General features: G+C 38.5%; 1 protein-coding gene across 1 annotated transcript; it reads right to left on the reverse strand.

Annotated features, from left to right (window-relative positions):
- Window positions 1-1377: 1377 nt before the first annotated feature.
- On the reverse strand, window positions 1378-26790 carry ICE2 (interactor of little elongation complex ELL subunit 2). Its single transcript, XM_069867050.1, has 16 exons — window positions 26755-26790; window positions 25060-25164; window positions 24566-24685; window positions 22721-22988; window positions 21437-21556; window positions 19764-19898; window positions 19268-19384; window positions 17541-17700; window positions 15987-16171; window positions 14548-15505; window positions 13109-13281; window positions 11561-11690; window positions 5693-5777; window positions 5549-5599; window positions 4474-4729; window positions 1378-3960 (listed from the first exon to the last, which is right to left on the reverse strand). Exons 1-16 carry the CDS (start codon window positions 26781-26783, stop codon window positions 3790-3792), a joined length of 3063 nt encoding a protein of 1020 aa, XP_069723151.1. The 5' UTR covers window positions 26784-26790; the 3' UTR covers window positions 1378-3789.
- Window positions 26791-27683: the final 893 nt, after the last annotated feature.

Genomic DNA, 27683 nt, shown 5'->3' on the forward strand with positions numbered 1-27683 from the left:
TTATTATTTATTAGTGCATAATGCAAATAAAAATTTAAAAACACTTGTTACAGCAGAAATAAAGAAGTTAGACTTCATAACCAATAACCAATCACAGTTATTCACGCGAATATAAAGAACTGTTAAAGTTCCATGGTTTTGCATGTACATGAACCAGTAATCTCGAATGCCAGGTAAGAATTCCTTCTCTAGACCTCCAAAACTAAGTTCAAACTGCCTGACCACAACACAAAATTATCAATTTAATCTCATAACAAATACTAGTGAATGGAGAGAACCAGACTTAATATCGGTGATCTATACAGCATGGAAAACTTTATCTTCCCAGATGGTTTCTTCCATTTGTAGTGGAGTGGTTAGTGGCTCAAAGATGAACTAGTAGTTGAGTTGATGATGCACATTGCTTCTCAGAGGTTGATAGTGGGTCCAGTATTACTCAGTGTTCTTGCAAGTCATCTGGATAACACAATGGAATCAACTGTCACCCAGTTTGCAGATGATACCAAATGGGGAGAAGAAGTAGAGCTGGAGTCACTAATCAGAGCGACTTAGGCTGCATGATTGGGCCACTGAAAATTGCAGGAGACTTAGCAAAGATAGAAGTCCTCCATCTAGAATGAAATAATCCCAAGCAGCAACACAAGCTGCTCCATTAGCACTGGACTACAAACACCTGCACTGAAAAGCCAAGAGAAAATTGAATGCACAGATCCTGGTGGAATCAAGTCTAACCAGTTCTCAGCACTCAGCTTCCTGTTCTGAAAGACAGGACTGCACTAACATCTCCCTTTACAGCCAGAGGAAACTACATAAAGAAAAATACAACTGGAAGATTCAATGACTGGCTAAGTTACATCCAACCACACACTCCAAACGCATATGTAGATGTTCTTACAATACAGAGTGACATAGAGGTAGTAATTACATTTAAAAACAAGCCATATAAATTGCACCATAAAAACACACAATCGATTCCAAACACAGAGATGAAGACTGAAACCAGAGGACAGGATTGTGAGACCTGTGGAATTTTTTTCCAATACTCAGCAGGCTGAGATCATAAAAGGGAGCAGCAGGAGCTAGCTGAAGAGCAACAGTTACCTGGAAAGCAAGATCCAAGCCCACTCATTCTCCTTCAGCTGTAGTCTCTCACTTTCCACAGATTTACAATGTGTTACATTTAGGAATTTACAGTTCAGTGACATCTGTAATTCTTCCTTCTCTTCCACAGGTAACTGCCACTTCAGGAGCAGCCTATGCAGAACTAGGGATCCAGCAACTAATATCCAGCACATTTTCTGGCTTTCAATTATTTTGTTTAGACATTTCCTTTGTTTCAAGTTTCAGATGTTACTCCCTGAAACAAACACATGTTTCAAGTTTCAGATGTTACTCCCTGAAACAAACACACTATACCCTCTCCCTTCTTCTCTCACCAAACTTCTTTAAAACAGAATTTTATTTTAGATCCAAATATAAACAAAGTATACTTTGGTACTCCTGCCCCTGATACGTAAACAAAATCCAAGTAATTCAAACAACCAACTCGCCTTAGAGCAAATTACTGCAGTCCCACTTCATACAAAAGAGAACAATCAAATAAAACAGAACAATGAATTAAAAAGCCATCTCATGTGTTGTATGCAAACTCCAGATTCCCTACCTATTCTAAACAGATGAGAAACTACAACTATTATACTATCAGTAGTAGTACACCAGCATCGTGCAATCGAATATTACAAAGAAAAAGACACATTTTATTTTTAGGGGTACAGATACGTGGGCAAATAGACCATACATGGCTAACATGCAAAGCAGCATCAAGAAAGTAAATTCCATACAAGTCTGGCAAAAGTTTTTAACATATACAAACATAAAACTGCTTTCAATCCCCACACAGACTCAAAAATGACTCACAGCTAAAACATTCTTATTATGAGAGGTCACCAAGTGACTATGAGAGGTCACTAATGTAGGATTTCGAATCATAACTACTTGTAATTTGCCAACAGCTCTACCCCAGTTTGGTTTGTCACCAGCATATGGCTGAAGCTAAAAGACACGGTGGCCAAAAAAGGAATAAATTAAATAATACTATAAATGTTTCTAATAGTGGGAAAAAACCCCACAGAAAACGCCTTGTATTTCACTCTTTAAGACTGCTTTAAAAAACACCTTTGGGATATTATTACAGATATACCCAGTAAACAACATAAATATTATGTTCATGACAATAAAACACATCATGTCAAGCCCCAGCGAGCAGAGGAGTGCTAGGTCAGATGTGTGTACTTGGTAACTTTCTTAGTGCAAAAAAAAAAAAAAAAGACTTGGAAGAACATCCTTAAGGCCTTTGTTTTTTGTGTCAGCAGTTTAAGCATGCATACAAACAACTCTCCAGAACCTCATCCAAACAAAAATGGGCTCAGACATTTTGAAATAGTTGTTTGTGTTGTTTAAAAGGCAAAACTGTGAAAGACTTTATTGCCCCATTCTTGTGGCTTTCAAGAATCCATGCACTCTTCTACAAACAATGCTCTTAAAAGAAAGTTCAGGCAGAAATCTAGGAAACGCAAAACAAAAGCAAGAACAGAGAATATAATTTTTGAACCCCAATATCAAGGACTGTTTCTGTCGAAATTCTGTTTGATGAAACACTGAAAATATGAACCACAGAGCAGCTGCAATGCAGAGAAATCTTGCCTCACAAGCATACATGTTAGTTAGAAACACATCACAGAATACGATGTGTTTATAAAATAACATGTAGAACAACTTTAATTTCCCCACATAACTCATTCACTAAAAAAATTGAATGTCATCACACAGCTCAGCCTTTTCACACACAGTAAGTATCCTTCTTTCCTAACTTCACACTGTCAGTTTGGCTCTAAATTTCAAGCAAACTGGTGACGGACAGCAGGCTGGTTTGGTTTTTGGAATGATGACTAAGGCCTTGATTCTATCACTTGCTCCTCCAGGCAATCCTAAATACCTCAGAGGTAAGGCCTACTGCATACGAGTGTGTAATCTGATTGGAGATATAAGATGTAGCCACTCAGCAACACAGTAAATAACAGCAATACTCATTATCCAGCACACACCAGAAACCAAACCGTTTTTGTAAATCATTTTGGGGAAGCATAAAAATATATCTATTGTAACTGCTCAGCTGTTCTTCTACGTTTCCTAGTGCAAATTTATAGCACACGCTATTCAAATAAACACAGCGTCTGTTAACAAATGTCACTTGTTAAACCATCCTAAAAAGAAAATGTATTTTTTTCAAGTAATTTAAAAACTGGCAAACACTGTTAAAAGGATGAAATAACTAAATCCAAGCTGTTCCCCTTAAGTATATTACAGAAAGTAAAATATAATTTAAAAGTATGTTAGACTAACAAGCTGTAGTGATTTTGGAGGAATTAAGAAAGCTGAAAGGTTATTTTTCCTGTTGTTATACGATACCAGTCATTTCTGTCAACCATTGCTCCATTCCTCAAGCTGCAGTTTTTCTACAAAAATCATGAAACCAACAGAAGATACTTTTGTCCCCTAAGCTCAGCCACGGACACTCACTTTTTTTTTCCTTTGTATTTGTATTTGAAATGTATTCACTGAGGTAAGAACAGGTTAAAGGCTTACAGAGCCATTTCCGTGCCAGCTTCTTCTGGCTCATTTGAAGCAGCAAGAAAGCCTCAGACTTTTGGTTTGGTTTGGTCTTGTCCTTCTCCAGGCCATACATATCACAGCACGGTTCAGCTATTCCTGCATCAGCTACATTTTGATTTACTTCATTTTCCACTTTTTCTTCATCATTTTTTGTTTACAGTAATTCTTCTTCAGCCTCTTTGTAGCCACACCTTCCTTTCTAACAGGCTTAGCCGGATTGCCTTTTGTTTCCATAGTTACTGGCTTTCCCTCACAGGGTGTGTCTGATAGTCCTTTTGCCCCAGCCATCTAGACACATATGGGGAGAGAATAAGAAAAAAAGACCAAACTAGGATTAATAATCTTAAATCTGTATTAAGCACGACCACACATAACTCTGTTGATAAAACTGCCTTCTACTTGTCATTCCAGCCAGACTCAGAGGCCACCATCTGGACTGGGCGACACCAGTGGGAATGACAACTCTACAGCAGGAGTCTCACAAGGAGGCCCGTTCTGGTATGTCTTACAAATACTCCATTTTCCTCTGTTAGTAGCACAATGTACTTAAATGTTTGGTTTTTTTTCCACAGTGCAGTGTTTAAAGCTAGGGAAGGTAAATGTCACCTGAAATATTTTCCAGGAAAAAGGCATTCCTATTCTTGGTAGTGGATCCAGAACTCTATTTAAAAGGTCTCTCTGACCCTCAAAGGCGACAGATAAATATACTAGCTAAATAAATATATATAAAATATATCCAAGGGACCGAAATACATTATTTCAAAACTGCTCATCAGCTTTTCCACGAAGTGTGATACTAACCTGTTTCCACGTGGCTTCCTGGGGTGCAGGTGGAAAGGTGCATGGAACTCTTCCATGATTCAGGTGATAGGGCAAAGGGAGGCTGGGATCCAGTGGCACCCACGGGACTGACAGAGTGGCAGGTACGGCAGGCAGATCACAATGAGCTTTATGTAAGTTATAAGATGCTCTTGTTGTCTTGTCAAAAGAACTCTTGTAGATTGCAACTGAGGAATCACCTGCAGCATGAGTCAATAAATAAGAGCCCTCCTGCAAACTAAAAAGATAAAGTGCAAAGTGAAAAATATTATTTAAATTTTTTTTTTGTTTCATTTGATCAGGATAGCTACTAAGCTCTTAAAGCGAAAGCAAAACCAACTTTAAATACCTACTTATCAGTCCCTGCTTTATAAAAAGACTAAGGACAAACAAGCACAAGTTAAATTGTATTGATAAATACATACCAATTCATGTGTTTTTAATGTATTCATAATGTACTAATTTATCATCAATGTACAGATTGTCATCATATTCAACAAAACATTTAAGCACATACAGAAACCCACTCATGTCTGGCAAACTGTAGTCCTTTAACCAGGGCCCTACAAAGCACAATGCATAGATGAACACAAAGAACAGACGTGCCTTAAATACATGCAGGATTCAACACATTTTCAGGAAGATAAATGTCAACCAACTGACCATAACAAAAATCTCAGCTGTGGCTAGACCCAATGACCTTAAAGGTCTTTTCAAACCTAAATGATTCTGTGATTCTGAGAAATCAAGCTACAGAAATTAAAGAGTGCAGTAAAACTCTTCTGCTTAATCAGCTCAGAAGTGTCCAGCCTTCTCTCCCCAACAAGTGGTTCATAAAAATCAGGTTTTTTTTCTTCTGCACCCCTTATACAAAATCTGTAATCCTAAGCACATTTTTACACACTACTGCATTGTGCTATGCTAGACCGAAAGGTACCTGTAAAATATTCCATGTATCTGAAAAAATAAAAAGCCAGAGCAGACAAGCATTCTACAGAAGAAACAGGATGAGCTGGATAATGTAAATAAATTCAATGAACAAGAGCAGAGCACTTACTCAGACACTTTCATCAAAACGTGATGAAGTATATTCAAGGAATTTGCAGGGCTGCAAAAAACCAAAAAAGTACAAAAGTAGTAGCCTGCAAGGCTTGTTAGGGCTTCAAACTCATTGCTAAGAAAACCTATAAAACATACTCACTTAATCGATTCAAGTTTTTCTTTTAAAATTTCTGGAGAAATCTTTTCTAGCATGATAAGCTTTGATGTGAAAGCATCAATACGTCCTGAAAAATAGTTCAATTAATATAGTAAAAATAAAAGAGAGCAAATGCAAAAGCATAATTGGCAGACCTAATGCATTTTAAAAGGAATAAAAAACCTTGCCCTTTTACAGTACAGAATAATGAAAAGTATTTATCAGTATTGCAAAATAACAGAAAGTAAAATGTTCAGTTGCTTTCAGTCAGACATCTGTATTTGAGCTGTCTTTCTACCTCGGGGAGATGCCCATGATTTCAGCAAATCATATCAGGGGTGATGTCAGGGATATACAATCTCATTTTGCCACGGACTTAATCACATCAGTTAGTCTGCATCTTTTCAAGTCCTTTTGATCCTTACCACTATGCTGGTTCAGACAGCTCTGAGATGATGTAGATCTTAACCGAAGCCTCTAAAATTGAAGTTTTAAGCTCGCTGGGCAGATCAGGAAAGTTTATCTTTTGCTACAAACGTACTTTTGAGTTCAATACAGTTGTTTTGCTATTCTGAGATGCTATACAACCCATTGTGTTATTTGATTTTCTTGGGATTCTGTACCTTTGTCGCTTGAATTTGTTTTGCTCACCTGAAAAATTACAATTTATAATTCGGACCTTGTTCATGGCAAATCATTAAAGACTCTCTCTCTGACACAGCTAGAAGCAACAGTTCAAAGCTCTTCTCCTCATATTTTTAAAATAAAGGCTGACAAGAAGAGTTTAGCCCACATTTTCACTTGATAAGCAATAAAGATCATTAGCATAGCTTGTACGCCGATGTGGTGACTATGCCTCACCTTCAGATTCTCTCTCATGTTGAGGTCTTCCCAGAAATCTCCTCTATTCCAGCTCCCACAGGGAGGACGAGGAAAACACAGCATAATAAAATACAACCTACTCAGTGGATTTTACTGCCTTACTACAAACCTGCTCTCATAGGAAGTGTAAATGCTTCAACCGTACACTTAGAACTGCTATAGCAAAGTTCTTCACATTCTGAGCTAAATATTACTAGCAACTTGTTATGGAATGTGCAAGAAGATTAAGTAAAAACTCTCATTTTTAACAAATTCAAAAAAAATGCATCAAGACTAATTTCTTTGAAACCCTGTACACTAGTTACTTCTCTTGATGTCAGTATTTTGTTGAAGACTAAGCAACTAGGTTTAACTTTCTGTATTACTGACTAGAAGAAGAGAAAATTGAAGTAACTATAAAAAAGTAGTAATATAATAAAAAAATCTATGTGTCTTCTCTATTTGTCATCAGCCCCTCCTGAAACCAGAAACTTCTCAATTTCTAAACCCTCTGACAGCATAGCTGGGAAAAAGAAATATCTGTGAACTACTGATACCTAATTTACATTACTGTATCTTATATCTGAGAAGCGACTGGTTGAAAACACTAGACATTCAGTTACCCATACATTAAACCCTTCCTTCCAACCCATTTTTAAATTAAACTTTATTTAAAGGCCTATTATCCTATTCAAGTGAAAGTAAATAATTCTTTTTGTAGTAAGTTCTGCTTAGGCACTTAATGCAAATAACTGGATAACAGTCAGGATAAAGTGTTCCCATTAATCAGCAAAGCTTATCACAACTTTATTTACTGCTTAAATCAAGTACACATATCTTATTTGGGAAATGTGCCACAGAGATTACTTCCTTTGCAGATGCAGGATTTCCTGTCTGAATAGCAAGGGGACTTAGATCAACAATTAAGCAAGATGCTTTACTAGCAAGATGAAGACAGCACTTTTAAGTTTGTTTGATGATTATATCTCTGCTTTTGTTCAAACGATCACTACCTTCCTTGAGAATACACAAAATCAAAAATGCAACTTAATATCGCACGCTGCAGTTCCTCTTGGAGGCCACAGTTACACTTCTGTTTTCTCTCTCCTCTCTGGAGCTAACAGCACTGCTGAGTCACCGCAGCGAGCTCCAGGATTCCGCCCTCAGCCACACAGAGCGATACAGCACTGAAGAACAACCCCAGAACAATTACAGGGCACAGACCAAGGTCAAATGAACTCTCCGTCCATACTTACTGGCAATGCAAACGACGGATGAGTCAGTGAACTAAGGTTTTTCAAGATTCAAAAACTTCTAAGCAATTTAACACCAAGGTCTGCTACACGCTCAAAACTTCAGTTTTAGAGGCTTCACTTAAGATCTGCATCATCTCAGAACTGTCTGAAAAAGAATGCTGGTTGTTGGCACCGTGTTAGTAATGGTAAGACCACAATTTTTCCAAGAGTTGTTCCATACTCTCATAGTCATGGTGTGGGGTAAGTTTAAAAAGAGCAATAAGTCTACAGCTTTACTGTGGTTGATTTAAAAATGCCTTTATTATAGCATATAATATTTCACTTAATTCAAATTATAGCACAATCTGAGAAGTCAAATCTGCCTTTCTCCCTGCACTAAACACATGGCAGGGGTAGTCTTACTTTCAGGCATCAGATTAATGAAGAAGAATGGGTTATTTACTCTATTTTAAGTCGTCTATAATGCATGGATATTACAAACCTTAGAGATTTGTCCCTGGAGTTTCAGGACAAAGTTTTCTGTTGCAAAGAGCCATTTAATTAAATCAGGACATTTGCAACACTTTTTTTCACAGCTCCCCAGGAATACAAACCACAGGGCAGAATTTCACAGCTACTTTGCAATATTTCTCAATGAGAGCTGAAAGAATCCCTAATGGGAGTATGGTAGCAGTTTCCTATCAAAAGATATGGTGTAGGTGACAGCAGATGCTCTTTCATAATTGCATGTATTTCTCTTTTTCTAATTCTATTAGGAATCACCTGATGGTACCAAAAACCTGCAGTGCCCAATTCGCCTACCTGAATAAATCACATGTTCTGTCAGCATCGAGAGCGATGTGCCGAGAGCCCAACTCCGCCTTTGTGACAGCTCTTTTTTCCCCACAGTGATGGGAGGGGGACTGCTGGGAGTACCCATTTACTGTGCAGGACAACCCCCAGTATCCCTGCGCTTCCTCAGAGAACCTCTGCGGGCCCCTGGGTTTGCTGCTGGAAAAAGTGCATCCAAGACCTGACAAACAGACATGACTGGAATAACCAGCGTTTCACAATCCCAGTGACTTTTTCTCCCAAGCACACGAACAGAGAGCGCGTGTCATAGAATCATAGCATCACCAGGTTGGAAAAGACCTCTTGGATTGTGGAGTCCAATCATTCCTATCTGTCCCTAAACCACGTCCCTGAGCACCTCATCTACCTGTCTTTTAAACACCTCCAGGGGTGGTGACTCAACCACCTCCCTGGGCAGCCTCTGCCCGTGCCTAATGACTCTTTCTGTGAAAAATTTCTTTCTGTTATCTAGTCTGACCCTCCCCTCGTGCAGCTTGAGGCCATGGCCCCTTGTCCTGTCCTGTCATTTGGGAGAAGAGGCCAGCTCCCTCTTCTCCACAACCAGCCCAGAGCTCCACACCCTCTTCACAGCTAGCAGGTATCCCCAAAGAAGACACTGAGGAGCCTCCGTATCAGAAGCCGGTGGCTGTTCATGCCAGAACAACTCAGGCTGCACACATCCTGCTTTCTTCTACCCTCCTGACAGCCTCTATAAAAAGGGGTGTTGGCTGGGTGAGCTGCCTGCATACTTCTGTGCACAAGCTGTTTTTGTAACCGATAGGAAATTAGACAGACGTGCACTCTTTCTGTTTGTGTACTTTGTAAGCAGATCAGCCCTCTCCCCACAGCTTCACTACTTCCTCACATTGCTTGTGACTCTGGAAATGTTAATAAAAATGTTGATAAAATTTCTTACAGGGGGTTAAATTTCAGTGCAACTCGGTATACTGTTTAGAACTTGTTTAAATGAAAAAGGGAAGACATACTTCAGTACTGTACATTAAGCTATAATTAGAAATGTAGAACTGCATGCATAATCATCTCTTTGTGAGGATTTTTTTAGGGAAGGGAAAAACCACAGCAAATATTGCTTTTAAAGTTAGAAACATATTTTCCATTAAATATGGACAGCAGACAAAGATAGCTGCAATTGGGTAAACTATCACCTAAAATATACTATGTTTCATATAAACATTAAAATTCTATGATAGGGTGCAAGGTTTGTATGTAAAAGTTAGGAAAGGGAAAACTCAGCATTTCTAAAATAAGTGTTCTGACGTGAGGCACCAGCAGCAAAAGTGTAAAACAGTGCCCAAGGGGAAAGGTTAGGCAACCACAGGCCACAACTGCTGCCCAACAACCACAGAAAGCAGAGAACTTTTTTTACAACAGGGGAGCAAGGCATTCCCCACTGCAGAACACCCACACGCTGCACAAACACAACTGCCCTCCCTCCGTAGCAAGTGCCAAACATATTCTAAAATGCACTTTATTGCAGCTTCTGTTTTAAAATCTTATTAATTACAAAGTATTTGATAAAGAGCTCTCCATACACTAAAAAGGTTGTTAAAAGCATCTGGCCACATTCTTTACATGCATCATTTTAATTTCTCAACAGAACAAGGGTAACTTACTAGACAAACTTTTCTGATGTTTAAAATGTTGTTGTACTAACATGAGTACAGCATTTTCTATGGGACGTCTGTTAGTGAAGCTTCTGCTAACATATCCATGCTTTTTATTCCTGTTTTACTGTCTTCTTATTTTCAGTGCTCTGAATTACAGCTGTCAACTCTTCTACACTAGATTTATAGTTCCCTGCATCATTCTCACTGATCGTATGTTACTTCTCATTGATAGATTCCATTACACTATCTCCCGTTTCACCTGCTGCAGGATACAGGCCAAGGACTGAGACCATCCCTTTGACAGGAACGTTTCAAGTCATATCACATATTAGGAAATTAAATTTCATGGATCAGTTAGATATGGACAATGGAAAACCTGGAAAATGTGGTTGTTAAAGTAAGATAACCCAGTGATCAGAATTCCCGAGGAATATCATAGCGATAGGAAGAAGTTTTCAATCAACTTATGCTATTATTTTTCTCCTTCCTGTTAAGAACTTCATTTCTGTAAAGCCAGAAAATTATTTCCAGTAGCTGAGATGTGAGACACATGCACATGGCTTTCAAAGTCTGTGATTCCTCTTCTTTCTTAACGACAGAACTTGGTTTAGACCTATCCAGCTGGTTTTCCCTCACTCTTTTGTATCTTATCTCTCTACATGTTATCAGCTTAGAAATATGAACCATTGCTCATTTTCAAAGAAAAATAAGTAACATTTGACCTTTTCCCATACTACAAGTTAGAAGGCTGAGGAATCAGTATTATCTGAGCCACATATCCAATCCTCTATTTGTCTTTTATTTTCATACGTAAGAACAGATGTATTTAAAGCTATTTCACAAAATGATTGGTTTATAGCTCACGTTTCATCAAGAAATACTTCTACCAATTCTGTGTAAAATAATTCATGTTGGATATGACTCCTTAAAAAAAAAAAAAATCAAACAAACAAAACCCAGACAACCAAAGATACTTTAAGTCATGAAGATTACCAACTTCACAGAACTAAATTGATGCTAACAGATACATTTGCATTTGAAAGGTAAATAAATGCTGTTCTTGAAAACAAAGATTACTGGATGTTATTTATCTAAAGTCAAAGTTGGAATACCCTCATTCATCAGTCAAAAGAAATTTAGAAAAAGTGCTTATTTAAGATAAAAGGAAAAATCCAAATTAGGAAGTTAAAATAAACAAGGACATACGGAATACACCTTTAATAAAAGTTGCTCTCTTCTGTTATACTACAAATATTCAGACATACAGGTTTCTAAATATCAACGCATGAACTTACCAATATAAAATAAGCATTCTGAATGCAACATACTCTCTGTCCACAGCTGACACACTTCACTTTCTGTAAGAGCTTCAACCCCGTAACAGGCTTGGTATTCCAGTTTTGGCAGCAGGAATATTGGAGTAACCTTTAAAAAGTGATGATACAAGAAAAATCAGCACTCACTGTCCACAACTGAACCACATTTTGTAGTGGACAATCATCAGAGTTTTGCACTACAGCTGACACAACAAAGACATTTCACAGATACTGTGTGATGGCTCACTTTCCATGAAATCCACAGTGCAAAGTTCGGACTACAGAAACTCTATATAGAGGACAGTAAAATGAGGGTTAAAAAACCCTAGCCAAGCTTTTACAAATAACAAAATTTTGCTGCTAAGTCATTTTTTCCACGCAACTAAATTAATTTCAAGTTCACACTTCTGTGCTCCTCTGCCCTCTGCAGGAATTTAAGAAAAAAATTATTATAGTTCCAATTTGCTTATTATTAGTGGAATCCTGCCATTTATTCCCTTTCCCAGAATCTCACCTGAAATTCAAATCTAATATTAGACTCTCGCTCAAATTGAAAGGTTAACCCTTGCATGTTAATGCTAACAGAGAAAAGAAAAACCCCTTCAAATGGACAAATCACTATAAATTTCCACAGGAATTTTAAAACATAAACCAACAGCGTTCAGTTTTTGATAAACAAACTAAGAAATTATTCACAGAGATTTATAAGCAGTGGATCAATAGTAAAGAGATGGCATTTTTTCCAAGTAAGACTCTGAGCTTGGAACCTTAGCAAATAATCAGAGTTACAAATATCTATTCCCATTTCAGTAACACATAAGCACCTCACGAAATTCCTGCCCCCCATAGTTCTGGTATTCTTGGGAGGGAGATAACATATCAAATTTCTTGAACGATTCAGAGGGCTCTTGACAAAATAATGAATTACTGAGGACTCCAGAATAAGCTCTCCTTTTGATGTTACAAGGAGTATCTGGATTTTGCTTGCATTTGAAGCGTTTTCTTCCTCAAGACAAACTATTTGCTACGATGTTTGCCATAGTCTTTTCAAGCAGAATGAATAGGATCTCTTTTTATCTTTAAATATGTCCTCTGTTGTTCACTCTATTTCCTACTGCACTGCTTACCTAGGCGTAATAGCAAGGCTGGATCCTGCTTGGAAGTATTTCTGATCACGAACAACCTCAAAGCCTTGGGCCAAAACCTTAATTACTGCATTAACTTTTAAGAATAGTTCAAATAGTTTACATAATTACCCATAAATATTACTGTAATGCAGTTGTAGTAATAAACGCAGAATCAGACTTGCTTATCTTCCAATCAAGTAGGTTTAAAGAGATCACAAGTTATTCTTCCCTCTCTTCCTACAGCAAATATTTATTTAAAGAGGACACGTGCTGTAGAGTTACAATTAAATATACAAATTGTCTGAGAGAAAACAAAACACTGGGAAGGGCTGGGAATCCCGGAGATGCCAGTTGTTTAAAAGAACAAAACAAGACAAGCACCTAACAGTAAAATCTGTACCTTCTGGGCTTTTTTCTTTTTCTGGTACCGTGACTTCACTTTTTGCACACTGCAGCGCACAAGCAACAACAGCTCATTCAAAGTGAATAGCTTATAAACAAGGTTGCCATCCTGAGGTGCTTTATACTCTGAAGGATCTTCTTCAAGCATCTGAAGTTCACTTGGTAGCTTTCCTACAGAAAATACATAAAATGACAAGCTTGCACATTATTTACCACAAAGCTAATCAGTTTTTTTCCCCTCTTGCAGTACATTTTTTTAACATGATCCGTTTCCTTTTTTTTCTTTTCTGTTCCAAACTGAGTTCGCTTCAACTTCAACACTACTACATCAAAAGAAACACTTATTAGATCTCCAAGTGTAGCTCCGACATAGGTTAACAAACATCCCTGCATCCCTCAGAGATATTTTAACAAAACATTTTAAATAAACAAGAATAAACTTCAACTTGTTTAAGATTATTTATTTAAAAAAACCCAAAACAAACCAGTTCTGGTTTTTTGTCCTGCAGATATCTGGAAATATGTGTCAAAACTACAACTACAAATAGGTATTGCTGTAGTTCTATGAACAAATACATTTAACATTAAATTTTGACCTTAAATGCATCTTTGAATAACTGCATAATGAGTGAGATATTGTCATCCAAATGACCAGAAACCATCTTCTGTTAGTAAATAGATTTAACTTACTTAGGTTTCTTGAAAAAAGAAACACAAAAAGGTTTATTAACTTTCATTTTGTAGAATTATGCTTTCTATTGTTCCACAGTCACACTTCAGCATCCTAGCAATGTTGGTTTTACCACCCCTATTTAAAAAAACTCAAACACCGACAAAAACAAAACCACAACTAAATTTCAATCAAACGCCTAAATGCCATATTCTGGCTTCTTAAGAGAAGGAGAAACAGAAAGAGCATTGTGGTGCCTGATCCTTCAAAGTGAGGGAGGAGACATAGTCTTGTAGTGACTACTAAAATTCAGTGAAACTGATAAAAATGTAGGAAGTGATAACACAATTTCAACTACAACAGAATATGTCATTAACTGTCTCTGTGAAAGATTAAGTAATAACGTAAGATTATTTCCTACATGATCGGATGCACTAGTCAAAAAATACTAGCAAAATATGTTTTCCTATCAAAAAGCATTGATTCACTGGAATTAAATATCTGAGAAAAGTACTATCTGTCCTGATGCAACCTGCCTGATTTCCTGTCAATTTACTTAACATAATAAAGTGCTTCTGCCTTGGTTTAGTGGCAGTAACTCTCACGCAGAGGAGGTATATTGTTTAAAAAAAAAAAAAAAAAGTCACATCTCTATATGTAACAGAGGTATATTAGGATGTTCTTCAGATGGAGTTCAAATGCTTTTCTGCTACATCTTACTAGAAGCTTGAAATTTTGCTCTCTACACAATGAAAACAATTACTTACTCTTCGGTACCCCCTGAAAAAGTGAAGTCCAGGTATTTCTAGACGATACGTTTGAGCTTGAGGCAGGGGCTGGCACAGTTTCTGTGCCGGAGGTCACCAGTGGTTTTGGAGATTGAGGGACGTGGGCTGGTGCGGCATTTGAATTATCACAGCTCGCCACTGGCTGCTCATGAGCTTTTCGGGAAGGTGACCTGAGAAGTTCAGTTTGCATTTTCAGGATCTGTCCAACGGGATCAAATTGTTTGGATAACTTTCTTGTAGGCTTTCTGGAGGCACTTTTTCCCTGATCTGCAATATCGGAGCAATCAGCCATGCCTGCTAATGGAATCTGGGTGGGGGAAGGTGATTTGGCAGTGCCTGCCGAGGTGTGAGGAACAGTGGTTGGTACAGCTGTTTTGCAACAATCAGTATTTTTGCACTCTGTATCAATTATCAAACGGTCTTCATCTGTATCACTGCTGCATAAAGAAGGGTATATGTCTTTTTCTTGAGGAGCATCAGACTCCTTCTTGTAGCTAACAGCATTAGGTAGAGTACTTAATTCTTTTTCATTGTCTAATACTTCTTCAGTCACGTCATGCCGTACTTTGTTCAGCCCTACCTCCTCCAAATTAAAGCTTTCAAGAGACGGATTTTCTTTAGGGCTGAAGCACAGACTGCTTTCTAACGATGGAACCTGCATGTTGGCACATGTTGAAACTCCCTGCTCAGAAGTGGTGTTCTTCTCTTTTTCACTTCCACTGTTTATAGTGGATGTATTCTTTTCCCCCGTTTTTAGGCCATGTGATAGAACTTTAGCAGCATTACTAACTGTAGAAAAAGTGCTTTCCATTTTAGAAGTTCTTGAGGGCTTGACAGCTGCTCCAAAAGTTTCTAGTGCTGTAACATCATCATCGAAGTCCATCCCTGTATCATCTGGAAGAGGAATCTTCCTGCACTGGTAGGTATCAGAAGACAACTTAACAAAGGGAGGAAAAAATAATAACATTAAAAAAACCCAACAATACAAGAAACGAAGAAACAGACTGTTTTAGTCACAAATGAGACAGGAAAAATGTTCTACTATTCATATTTTGACTTTTTGGAGAGACAGGCAGTAACTGAAAAAAGAATTCCTGAGTTTAGCATGGAATATCTTAAGTCCTAGGAGTTGAAAGGTCTTTTAAAAGAGAAATAAAGTTCATAGAACTTGTCCCACTTCAACAAACTGATCAAAAGACATTTTAATGAAGTAAACACTAACATTAAGATGCTAGTGCAACAGAAGCATTTAAAGGAATTAGACAGACATTTTAAAACACAGGGTCTGTAACTCAGCAGCAGATTATCTACCAACAGGAAACCAAAATTTTCCTTCATTTACACAGAACAAGTAACTTAGGATTTATAAAATAGTTTTGTTTGGTTTTTTGCTTTTAAGAAGAGGTGAAGCTACATACATCCCACTGGAACAGGTTGTCCTCAGCTGGTTTGTCCATCAACACATCAGAAAGTGAAACATAAGACTTTTTAGTTGCTAGGAAGTCCATTGGAATTTCATGGAAGATTTGGTTCCTCTCTCTCACTGTCATTTCCTTTCTCAGTAAGGGTGAATCAACATAAACCACTTTAGCTGGTTTGCTACCTTTCAAGCACAGAAAGAGATCGAGTATATATCAAACGAAAGGAAAAAAAGATTATTGTATAATTTAAACAATCAAATCCATCTCACATTCACACTACGAGAAATGAAAAACTACCCTCTTAATCACTAATGGTAGAAAATAAAAGTATGTCCAGATATAGTGTGAATTACTAGGATACTGCAGCAAACACATCAAACGAACAGTTGATCATATTTTAATCGCATTTCTAAACATACAATGTGTTAAATAAGAACTTGGGATTCATCAATCCTTACACCGCATTATACCATCAATTGTATTGTTTTCCAAAAAGATTTTTCTTCCTATGATGGACCTCAATTTTTGGGGTTTTTTTCAGTCTCACTGACCAAAAGTAACAGATGCAGTTTGTATTTCTTCTAATCAGTAATTATGTCCATGCTCTGCTGCCCGACTCTTTTGTTTATTAAATATTTTTTATTGCAAATGAGAAAAGTGATCTCCATGGACATTATTTACTTATTATTCTATGATGTAAATAGCTCCTTTTAATTCCAGAAAATTTGTGCTCTTTGTTTTTTTTATAAAACTTCACAATTTCTCTTTTTTAGCTTATTGAAATCAGTTCATTCGATAATTTTAACAGCTTCACGCAGTTGTTTTCTTTGCAAGGAGCAGAGCTTACAGTTTTGAAAAGTGACAGGACATTTAACTGATTTTTTTCTCCCCAGTGGAAAATAGCTGCACGTCCAAATTTAATGTTAATGTTGATGCCTCTAGAGGTTGCTGCTATTCTCAGTAACAAGGTGGAACAAGTCGTAGAAAACTACGAAATGACCTTGCTACCAGCTTTCCTCCTTGAAAACAGAGAGCAAACCATAGCAATGGATTTTTTTAAAGTTTTTTTACGATACCTTCGATTAAACTGAATATTTTTCTTTATAACACAAAGGTCCCTGACTCCTTACCAGATGACAGCTGAAAACTGTTAACTTTAGACTATTGCCCTTCAAGATGCATGTCCTAAGTAAGTCAAATTTTATTACTTTGATTCCTTAAATTAAAACTGTGGAAGTACTTAAGAGAAACAATTTTTTATAGCTGCATTCTAGTGGGCTGCTTCTTCAGAAAAGGTAAAAATCTGAGCTTATAATTACAGTCACGAATTGCATTAACCTTAGCTAGCTTCTTTTTTAAATAAAATCAAAATGAAACTATTCTATTATTGTGTGAACCAAATCAGACTACCTTCTACATTCCCACAGTTGATTTTACTGGATTTTCTAATTTCCTGTTCTTCAGTCAGCTTAAAAAGGACTGCGAGAACATGTAAAGGACTTGATGGAAAAAAAAAAATAAATTATTTCCTATAGCAAAAAACCACTATACCTGCAACAGGGATCATTTTGACACAAACTGGAATTTCCCACTGTTCCTTGTAGTTTAGTCCGTGATTATTCAGCAAAGTAAATAATGATTGATTACTTAAAACAACTTGTGGACAGTATTTCAAGGCAAGTTTTTCTGCATTTGAATCCAAACTAACATCCTAAACAGAAAAAAGTAAAATTGTTAAAGGTTTTAAGAAAAACATACATCATTTTAAATTTGTAAGAAAACCCCCCAAACCCACAAACTATGGATTAACACACCCCACCCTCCCTCCCAGCAAGCCCAAATACCACCACAGCACCAGGTTCAAGAATCAGATAAAAACTGAAAAAAAATCCCCTGAAGGTTTTTGGCTGAATCTTACGCATCCACCTTGCAGCATGAGAAAAGTCATCTTAACTTGTATCTTTCAGTTCATTCCCGTTAATTTGAATTACTAGTTTGAACAGGAATTTTAAAGATCGTGCAATATAGAAGTGCATTGCAGAAATAAAAAAAAACAGATTCACTCATACATACATTACAGATCTTCTTATGAGTTAAGGAATAGCACAATAAAGACACGCAACATGTAAGTATAGTTAAAACTGCAGTTGTGTGAATACAGATTACATATAAGGAATCTTAAATCAAATATAGAACCATGAAGAATACAAATTCAGAATTGAAATGATAAAATTATTAAACATTATATGTACAAGTTTCCACGAAGAGAAGAATGCTCGTGAGGTGGGAGGAGAACATCAAGGACTAAGATGATAACAGAATCCCTGAGGACCTTGAGAGAGAAATAAGAAATCTTCTCTTCCCTGCCACCCGAGACATCATCATCAGTACTCTCTGTTTATAGCTATAACATCTCTTGAGGTATACATCATTTTCCTGGGTCACGTCTGCTACTTTCGTAAGGAAAGGTGTCTTTGCAATCACAGTGCCTTTGTTGAAAGTTTGGGTTTTGATATGTAAACAAACTCCTTGAATTAGTGGATAATAAAATATCTGGAATAAATGGTCACAAAACCCCAAGTTATACAGAATGAAAAACTTATTGATTTTCTCTGTGGAAGAACACAGACACTCAGATATTTAACAGTAAGATGGAATGAAATCTAAAAATTGTTCAACTTGCAAATGTAGTTTACGCTGTTTAGCAAAAGAAATTCCCAGGGTAAGCTAACCTAACTGACTTCTCAGAAAACTAGACAGTCTAAAGTATTTCTCCTTACCCTCAGGACTTCCTTTTTAAATCAGCAGCCTTTACACCTACACTCATTCATATGTATGTCTACACACTCACACAGAGGCCAGCTCAGAAATCACAAGGCAAAATTTAAAAGGAACAACAGTGCAATAAACAATTCTACCTAGATTTCACAGAAAGGGTGTTCCAATTTAAGGACCTCTCTAACGTTTCACTGAGAGAACAGAGGAAGTCCCTTCAAGAGGCACTAGGTTCAAAAGGCAATAATCCAGCTTCTGAAGAGGGCAGCGTGATTGCTATAAATGAAATACTAAACTCACAGCGATACAGCACATGTTCCTGAGCTACAAGATGTGCAAGATTTGTAAAAAGATTATTAAGAAACCTAATGCAGGATGGTTGCAACTGGATGATCTTTAAGGTCCCTTCCAACCCAAACCATTCTAGATTCTGTGATAAAAAGGACCAAAGAGCTATTCTCCACAAAGCATTCCTTAAATATGGCAATAAAAAGGCTACTTACATTGTGCATAATAGAAGCTTTTTTTTCTGGAGTTACAATAGATGCAACGGTTTTATAGTCTGTGGGCAGCTGAATAGGCATAGTAGGGAATTCTGTTTTACCACGTCTTGCTGTACCCTTGAAGAAACAGAGCAGTATCAGAAACCAGCTTTAATTGAAATCACGCTGACTCAACACTGCACTACTTATAGTGAAATATTCTAAGAATTTATGCAGGTACATTATAAACTTAGTGTTACATTAAAAAAATATACTGTTAATGTACTCTTATTACCGCAAACACGCAGTAAGGGGTGTTAACAGCCTTACTACCAAAACAATGTCAGTAATCTTTTCATTAACAATTTTAACCCCTAACCAAACCACTGTAAATACTTGTAAAAGATAATATTTGTAATTCTTGAAAAAAAACCAGAATCCTTGCATAACACAATCAAGATGTAACTCAACTTATTTAAAAACAACAACAAAACAATGCCTATGTGCAAGGTATTACCATTACAAGAAGATTTTTTTCCAGCCTAAAGGTCAGCTGTGTATGAAACTTCCCTCCCATGATACTCATGATCTCCTGGAGCATGTAAAGCTCAGGATACTTTTGCACATGTCCAATACAAGCACGGAATAATTCCTAAAATAAAAAGAAGAAATAGTTTATGCATTTGTATCTTTCATAAGAATTTCATTTTAGAAAGCTGTTTCTGCAATTGCAAGTTGCATTTGCATACACTTTCTGTAAATAATACAGACATATTTAGCTGATTACTGCTAGCAGACTGGTTCAACTTTTACAGTTAGAGATACTATTTGAAAACTTCAGAAATACCAGTACAATTCTATACTAACCTTACAATCACTGTGTCAGAACTGAAACAGGCTCAAACAATCGTTAATAAAAAATTCAGCAGTTTTAACTGTGCTAAACCATGTAATTATTTTCTTTACACTTTATTTATCTAATTTTACCTAATTTACACTCAGCCTAGGTAAAAGTTGCAAAAACAAAGGCAAAGGAAGATTCCATATGTGTTGAAACTTGTTTCATGCCAACTCTAGTTCCTAAGATAATATATTTTGATATCTGAATTATGTATTTAAGACATACAGCTTACATTTAGTAACTAGAATTAGTTCTTTCTGCAATTAATGTATAAAACTAAGTATTTTTTAACTCAGGGTATCAACTTAACTATAAATAGGACTTCAAGTCTGGAGACAGATTTTGTGACCAGATCACTTAGAAGAATAGATAAAGGCGTAAGATATAAAGTTACAAACCAAATCCCAATTTTCAGAAAAAAAAAAAAAGCAAGATTTTTGTCCTCACGCATGCCCAGACTGTGTGTTCACGGGAGAACAAATTTATTTTGTCCATGAAAAAACATGTAATGAAGTGTTACAATGAAACAGAAGAAAACCTTCTGAATTTAACTACATGCTTGACTCTGTAGTAAAGGCAGTTATTTTTCATTTTTATTCTGTAAGAGCAAGGGATGTAGCACTGCCTAGAAAAAGCAGAATGTTTAACAAAACGTATATAAATAGCCCATTTCAATTAAGGCAAGATGCCCTGAGGAAACCATGCAAGAGTAAGTCAACCCACTGACGGGAAAGTTTAATGAACCTGTATTCTGGAATTCTTTTTCTGAGATGTGCTGCTGATCCAAGAACAATACAGAAAGTTGCATTCAGGTTTGATTTTAGAATCAAAGTGGATATATAACACAGCATGAACCTGCAGATGATTATGATCAAAGTCTCGGTTACCTGTGACTGAAGTGATTGTGTAACACGCTACTGTACTGGAGAGCTTAACATTCTGTCCAGTAATGTACATTTAGGAGCAGCTTGCTAATGTAAATGCCCACTTAAAACGTAATTTCTTCCTTCCCATATCAAGAGATGTCCTTTACTTAACTGATAACTAAACCTTTGTGCAGTATTGTATTCAATGACCCACTTATACCTTTTTATCTGCAATAAACTGTGGGCCAAGCCATGCTGCACAGCTTAAGGGAAACAGCAACTTCTCATGTCTCAATCCAACATATGGAATCAACAGAAATTCGGGGAACATCATAACCTACGAGCATTGCTGACATATCTTACCTACAATTCCAATGTGATTATTTAAGAAGAGAAGGAATTAAACACAGTATTGCCAATTACCTCAGTATAACGCAGTGCATCTTCCGAGATGGCATCATAATCCAGGGCACAGCTTTTTGCAGCGTTTTGGGCAAATTTCATAAATTCTGCAATTTCATTGTTCACTACTTCTTTCATTTGCTGGAGCGGGGAGAAAAAACAATTTTTTTAAAGATAGAATGGAATACTTTAGGCTAGGTATGTAACCAGCAAAATTTCCAGAGAGGTAGTACAGGTGGTGGTATGAGGGAGGGCAGAGATGCCACTTGCCGCTCAGTTTGGCAAGTTTTTGCATATGTTCAGAGATTCATTTAAAAAAATTTTTGCCAGGCCCATTCCCTTAAAAAACATCCCCAAACAAAATCAACACCACCCACAACAAACAGCAGGCTTCTTTTGATCACACACTAGTGGTCTACGAAAAGAAAGGTTACAAGACATTGCTGGAGCAAGTTTACATGACAAAGTGACAAAGATATCTGAGCTCTGACTGCAAAAGCAATTACACTACAAATAAGAACAAAGCAGCAAGGTACTGATTTCCCTGGGAATGTCAATCCCATTGTTACACCATAAAATAAAAGACTTGGCATTAATAAGGAAGCAGGGGAGCCCAAATGCAAAGGCTCAAAAACATTTGTTGATTAATTAAACACAGGATTCAATTAAAATACTTCCAACTAATATGAGACATAGCCTTTCACTATTTAACCAACACTACTGAGACTGAGCAGCTAGTATGAACTTGTGCCCTTCTATTCCCATCAGCACTGATGTGGCAAGCATAGAAGGTCAATGCACAGGTCTCCTCACATGCTAATTGAGAAAGTTCCTATTACAGGGTGCTGTCAAAGATCACATCAAAATGTATCCATCTCCTAACCTTATACAAGACAGCTACACACCACTATGAAATGGTAATAGAACAGAAAGGCCAGCTCTTAGCTTCCTTCTCATAAAAATATGCAGGTTTCTTTTTCAGGTAGGTGGGTTTTTGATCAGCTATCGAAGACCTACACTTACTGTCAGTTGTTTAGACTACTAGGAAAAGAATCAAACCATACAATCCACAAACACTCCATACACTTTCAACAAATAACCAAATACACCTTCAATTTTATATTAAAAATGTTATCATGAATACTTTAAACTTTTATTACCATTCATATGTTAAAAGGAAATCATAACAAATTGAATCTAAAAAGCTTTTGCTACATTCCCCTTAAAACTTTATAACAGGAAAAAAAAATAAAAAATCACACAACTCGCTCTGTGATGCTCATATGCACATACATGCACGCTTACCAGATACATGAATAATTCCCTTTGACTTGCTGCATTAACTGGAAAATAGTTTATTTTTGTTGAGTACTTTGTCATCAGATATAGGTATGTTTTCTGCTCCTTCTCAGTCAGACAAGAGGTAAATGGATAGGGGACTCTAGGTTCTGGAAAAGGATGATCCTCAGCTGTGCTTTTAGCTTCCACCTCAACTGGATCTGCAGCCTGCGTGTCACAAGTCTGCCTGTTTTCTGAAGGGTCTGCTGATGTCTCCACATTTTTCTTTGCCTCTCTGGAAGAAAAGTAATAAATGGCAGAACTTACACTTTTCACATTAATATTAATATTTGTCAGAATTAATAAAAGTAGTCATGCAAGCCTAAACTTCAAATTCAGCAAAATGCACTCTGAGAATGTACTATTCCAATTCCTAGTCTCTGTCACAGGTATTTTCTTACTCTGAAACTTCACCTACACAATCAGACTTACCCTTACTACCAACAGCAGCTTTGACACTGGTTTAATAATGAAAAAAAGAAAATTTGTTCTTTAAAAAAGAAGTGTATATATTAGTCTGTATATTCAATACTGAGCAAAATATGAAACTCTGATTCTTTGTTCTGGAAACACTGATAATTAATGAAGAGAGAGTCAACAGTCCATCCTTCACTGATGTTCAGAAACAGTTTGCACTGAGAAAAGTCTAACTTATGAGTCAAAGCTGTGATAGTAAAGGAGAAATACTGAACTATAAAAAGCCTTTCTTTCACTGTACAATGAGTAAATTGGAACTACTTCATTATAACAATAGTAATTCCAGATTTCAATGAAGAAATTCCTAAAGGCATAGTACACAATTAAGGAGTTTCATGTTCTCCTCTAAACAATACTGAAAACAGTTGCCAAAAAAGCCCCCAAAACATTAGGCTAAGGCCAGGGTCATAGCTGCCCTAACAACAACAAAGAAGTAAGATTATAAAGCCCGTTCTTAAAACAACTCCAGTACACAAAGGCCATCTTAGCCCTGCTCTATTTAAAATAACTGTTCTTAAGAGAGAAAATACTTAAGGTTAACAAAATGAACTGCTGATCTTGGAAAAAACATATTTTTAAGGTACCATTTCAGCAGTAGAAAACATCTCAAGTGTTAGTCAAACCCAGCAGTATCACGTCCACAGTTCTTAATAATACTTCACAGCTGTCTCTCTGAATATGAGAATGTGTCCATCCTTGTGGCACAAACTGGCAAATTTAATTAAGCTGCAGCAGCGACAAGATGCTGACTCAGACATGCCAATGTAGGAACATCAAGAAATTCTAGCAGCTTAAATTGGCTATATTCAGCATTGAATGAAATGGCAGCACATCAAGATCATCTCAGTATGCAGTGCTGTCACAGTCTTCATCAGGGTGCAAACCAAAATAATCTGACAGAGCTTTTCTGTCCATATTTACAGCATTATACTTTATTTGAGCTGACGGCTTAAATTTTCCCCCCTTCATTTTATCAGCACCCTGCCTTCACAGCTTCTAGAGTGAGAGAACATACACAATAGTAAATATCTACCAGAACCCCAATATACAAATTGGCAAATTTCCTCCAGCTTTTACTTTCACATTTGCCCCAACAGGTTCCATTTCTCTTCCTCTTTACTATAGCTGTGCAACACAGTTCCATCGATATCTGATTTTTTCTGATTCCAACCTCTTTTCTGGCTATAAACCCACTTCTATCATACACAACCAAACACAATTCTATTCGAGTGCAGTCATGTCTACTCGAGAAACCCTTTTTCTACATCATCTGAAGGAAGAGTCCTAGAGTAGCGTCCAGTGTAGCCAGCTGCAAGCTGTGAGGGCTGTGCTCACCTCTGCCAGTTCAAGGAAAGGTGCTCCAGAAGAAATGAACCAGAAAAACCTTCTCTAGCCAAAGATGTAGGATATCGTGAGTCATGTGATGTAGACAGGTGTTCAACTCCAATACGCATTCTCAGTGTCAGTTCATGAAAACAGAGTAATTCCCCTTCAGAACTGATTACTTCACATGCTGCACTCCCCACTTAAGGCACAGGAGCTACCTTGGTCTCTCAGCCACATTCTTCGTGACTGAATGTTCACCCACCATGAGACACTTGCCAATTATACCTCCCTACCAGCTTAACGCCTTCTTAAAAAAAACAACAGCCTAAACACAGTTAATGTTAGGAAAAGTTAGGGAAAACTAGAGGTTCCTGCTTTCTGAAGATCAGTCAGTAACAAATCTTTGTATACTGGGTAACATACAGCATTACCCCTAAACAGTAAGGCTGTGTATTGATAGGGTGAGGACAAACAGCACAAACTTAGAACATAATAGAATTTACCTGTTTGCTAAATGCCATAGTTCTGAGAGGCTTGGAGCCAATGAATATTTTTCATACATTTCATGGGAGAAAAACACTTTGCTGCCATTTTTCGGTGAAATATCCCTGATAATGGAAGAAAAAAAAAAAGCACAACAAAAGAACAACATTGCAATATAAAAAAAATTAAAGGTCACATCTGCCCCTGACAAACAAAACCCGTAAGTATTTATTAAAATAAAATTAAAAAAAAAAGAAGAGGGTATCTACACAGTGTTTATTCTCCCTTTATGGAAGCTAGATACATACCGTCTAATTTCTTACTGATAAAATACATGCACTCTTTGTAGTCCAAAGAGAACAATTTCATTACTACAGGCCATAAATTCTAGATACTAGTAGATACATTTTGATGGTAGATAGACCTTTGCAGATGTTCAATCAAAACCAAACACTGGGTTGAACTTGCTGGAATTTTGATTGAAAACAACAATCTTGTTTCCAATGTTTCAGAAGAAATAATTTGTTTTCTACACAGACCTGATCTTCTTAAACCATTTAGGTGGGACATTATGTTTCAATATAACCCACCCACTGTACAGGGTTTACACAATGTCAGTGTTACTAACCAGTGTTTTGAAAGGCATGGGGGAAGACTTGTCTTCCCCACAAATAATCTAATTCAGAACCAACTCACCTCTTTAGGCTTACAAAGCACAGTTACTTCTTTGTGGGGCTTTTCATATTAAAACCAAGAACATCAATACCCCAAACCCATACTGGAGCATGCACATCCCACACCCTGCACACAGAGAAGGCTCCAAGGAGACCTTAGAGCAACCTTCCAGTACGTGAAGGGGCTACAAGAGAGCTGGGGAGGGGCTGTTCACAAAGGCTTGTGGTGACAGGACGAGGGGGAACGGGTATAAACTGGAGCGGGGCAGACTTAGACTACACAAATAATCACCAAATGGTTTGTGTTGGAAGGGGCCTTAAAGATCATCCAGTTCCAACGCCCCTTCCCCCTGGGTCAGGCTGCCCAAGGCCCATCCAACCTGGCCTGGAACCCCTCCAGGGATGGGGCAGCCACATCTTCCCTGGGCAACCTGGGCCAGGGCCTCCCCACCCTCATGGTGAAGAAATTCTTCCTTATATCAAGCCCAAATCTGCCCCTTTCCAGTTTATACCCGTTCCCCCTCATCTTATCACTCCAAGCCTCCGTGAGCAGCCCCTCCCCAGCTTTCTCGTAGCCCCTTCAGGTCCTGGAATGTCGCTCTAAGGTCTCCTCGGAGCCTTCTCTCCTCCAGGCTGAACAGCCCCAGCTCTCTCAGCCACGGGAGCTGCTGCAGCCCTCGCCTCATCCCTGCAGCCTCCTCTGGACCCTTCCACCGGTTCCATCTCCTTCTTATATTGAGGATTCCAGAACTGACGTTGAGAATTCCACAACATAAGGAGGAATTTCTTCACCATGAGGGCGGTGAGGCCCTGGCCCAGGCTGCCCAGGGAAGCTGTGGCTCCCGATCCCCGGAGGGGTTCCAGGCTAGGTTGGTCGGGGCTTGGGCAGCCTGATCCGGCGGGAGGTGTCCCTGCCCATGGCGGAGGCTGTCCCTGCCCATGGCGGGGGGCGTTGGAACCGCACAGACTCCCGCACCCCCACCGCCCCCCCCCTTTCCCTCCCGCCCGGGGCGCGAGGCGGGCGGGCGCGCGCGCGCTCACCAGGTCAGCAGCCGCCCCTCGGCCGCCATCTTGGCGGGCCCCTCCGGCGCGCGCGGGGGGCGGGGCCGAGGCCGCGCGGGTCACGTGCTCGGCGGCGGCCAATGGGGGCGCGCGCCCGGCCGCCATCTTAGAGCCGCGGGAGCGCCGGGGCGTGAGGGAGCGGAGGGAGTAGCAGCGCCCGTTGTGTCTGCCTGCCGCTAAAACCTCTCCTCGAGCGCCTCGGGGAGCCGAGAAGGCTGCGGGGAGACCTTAGAGCAGCTTCCGGCACTGAAAGGCGCTACGGGAAAGCGGGGGAGGGGCTTTTCACAAGGGCACGGAGCGGTAGGGCGAGGGGGAATGGCTTTAAATTGGAAGGGGGAAAATTCAGATCAGATATTAGGAAGAAATTCTTCACGGTGAGGGTGGGGAGGCCCTGGCACAGGTGGTCGTGGATGCTCTGTTGTTGTTCTAGGCTGCTCTGGCAGCCCACTGCAGTGGGATGTGTCCCTGCCCGTGGCGAGGGTGGGACTGGATGGGATTTAAGGTCCCTTCCAACCCAAACCATTCCATAAGTCTATGATTCTACAAACTGCCTTTTAAACGCCTCCAGGTAAACCATCTGATAGGATCAAACCATTTGATAGGAATGGTTGGACTCGATGATCCGGTGGGTCTCTTCCAACCTGGTTATTCTATGATCTCCCTGGGCAGCCTCTATCGAGAACCCTTTCGGTGAAGAGATTTCTCCTGATGTCTAATCTGAACCTCCCCTGGTGCAGCTCGAGGCCGTTCCCTCTCATTTTAGTGGCAGATAGGAATGGTTGGACTCAATGATCTAAGAGGTTGTTTCCAATCTAGTGATTCTGTCACTTGTCAGGTGGGAGAAGACAGCCGCACCTGCCTCACTACAACCTCCTTTCAGGGAGATATAGAGAGCAATGAGGTCTCAC

Source organism: Phaenicophaeus curvirostris, chromosome 12 (assembly GCF_032191515.1).
Source record: "Phaenicophaeus curvirostris isolate KB17595 chromosome 12, BPBGC_Pcur_1.0, whole genome shotgun sequence".
Classification (NCBI taxonomy): domain Eukaryota; kingdom Metazoa; phylum Chordata; class Aves; order Cuculiformes; family Cuculidae; genus Phaenicophaeus; species Phaenicophaeus curvirostris.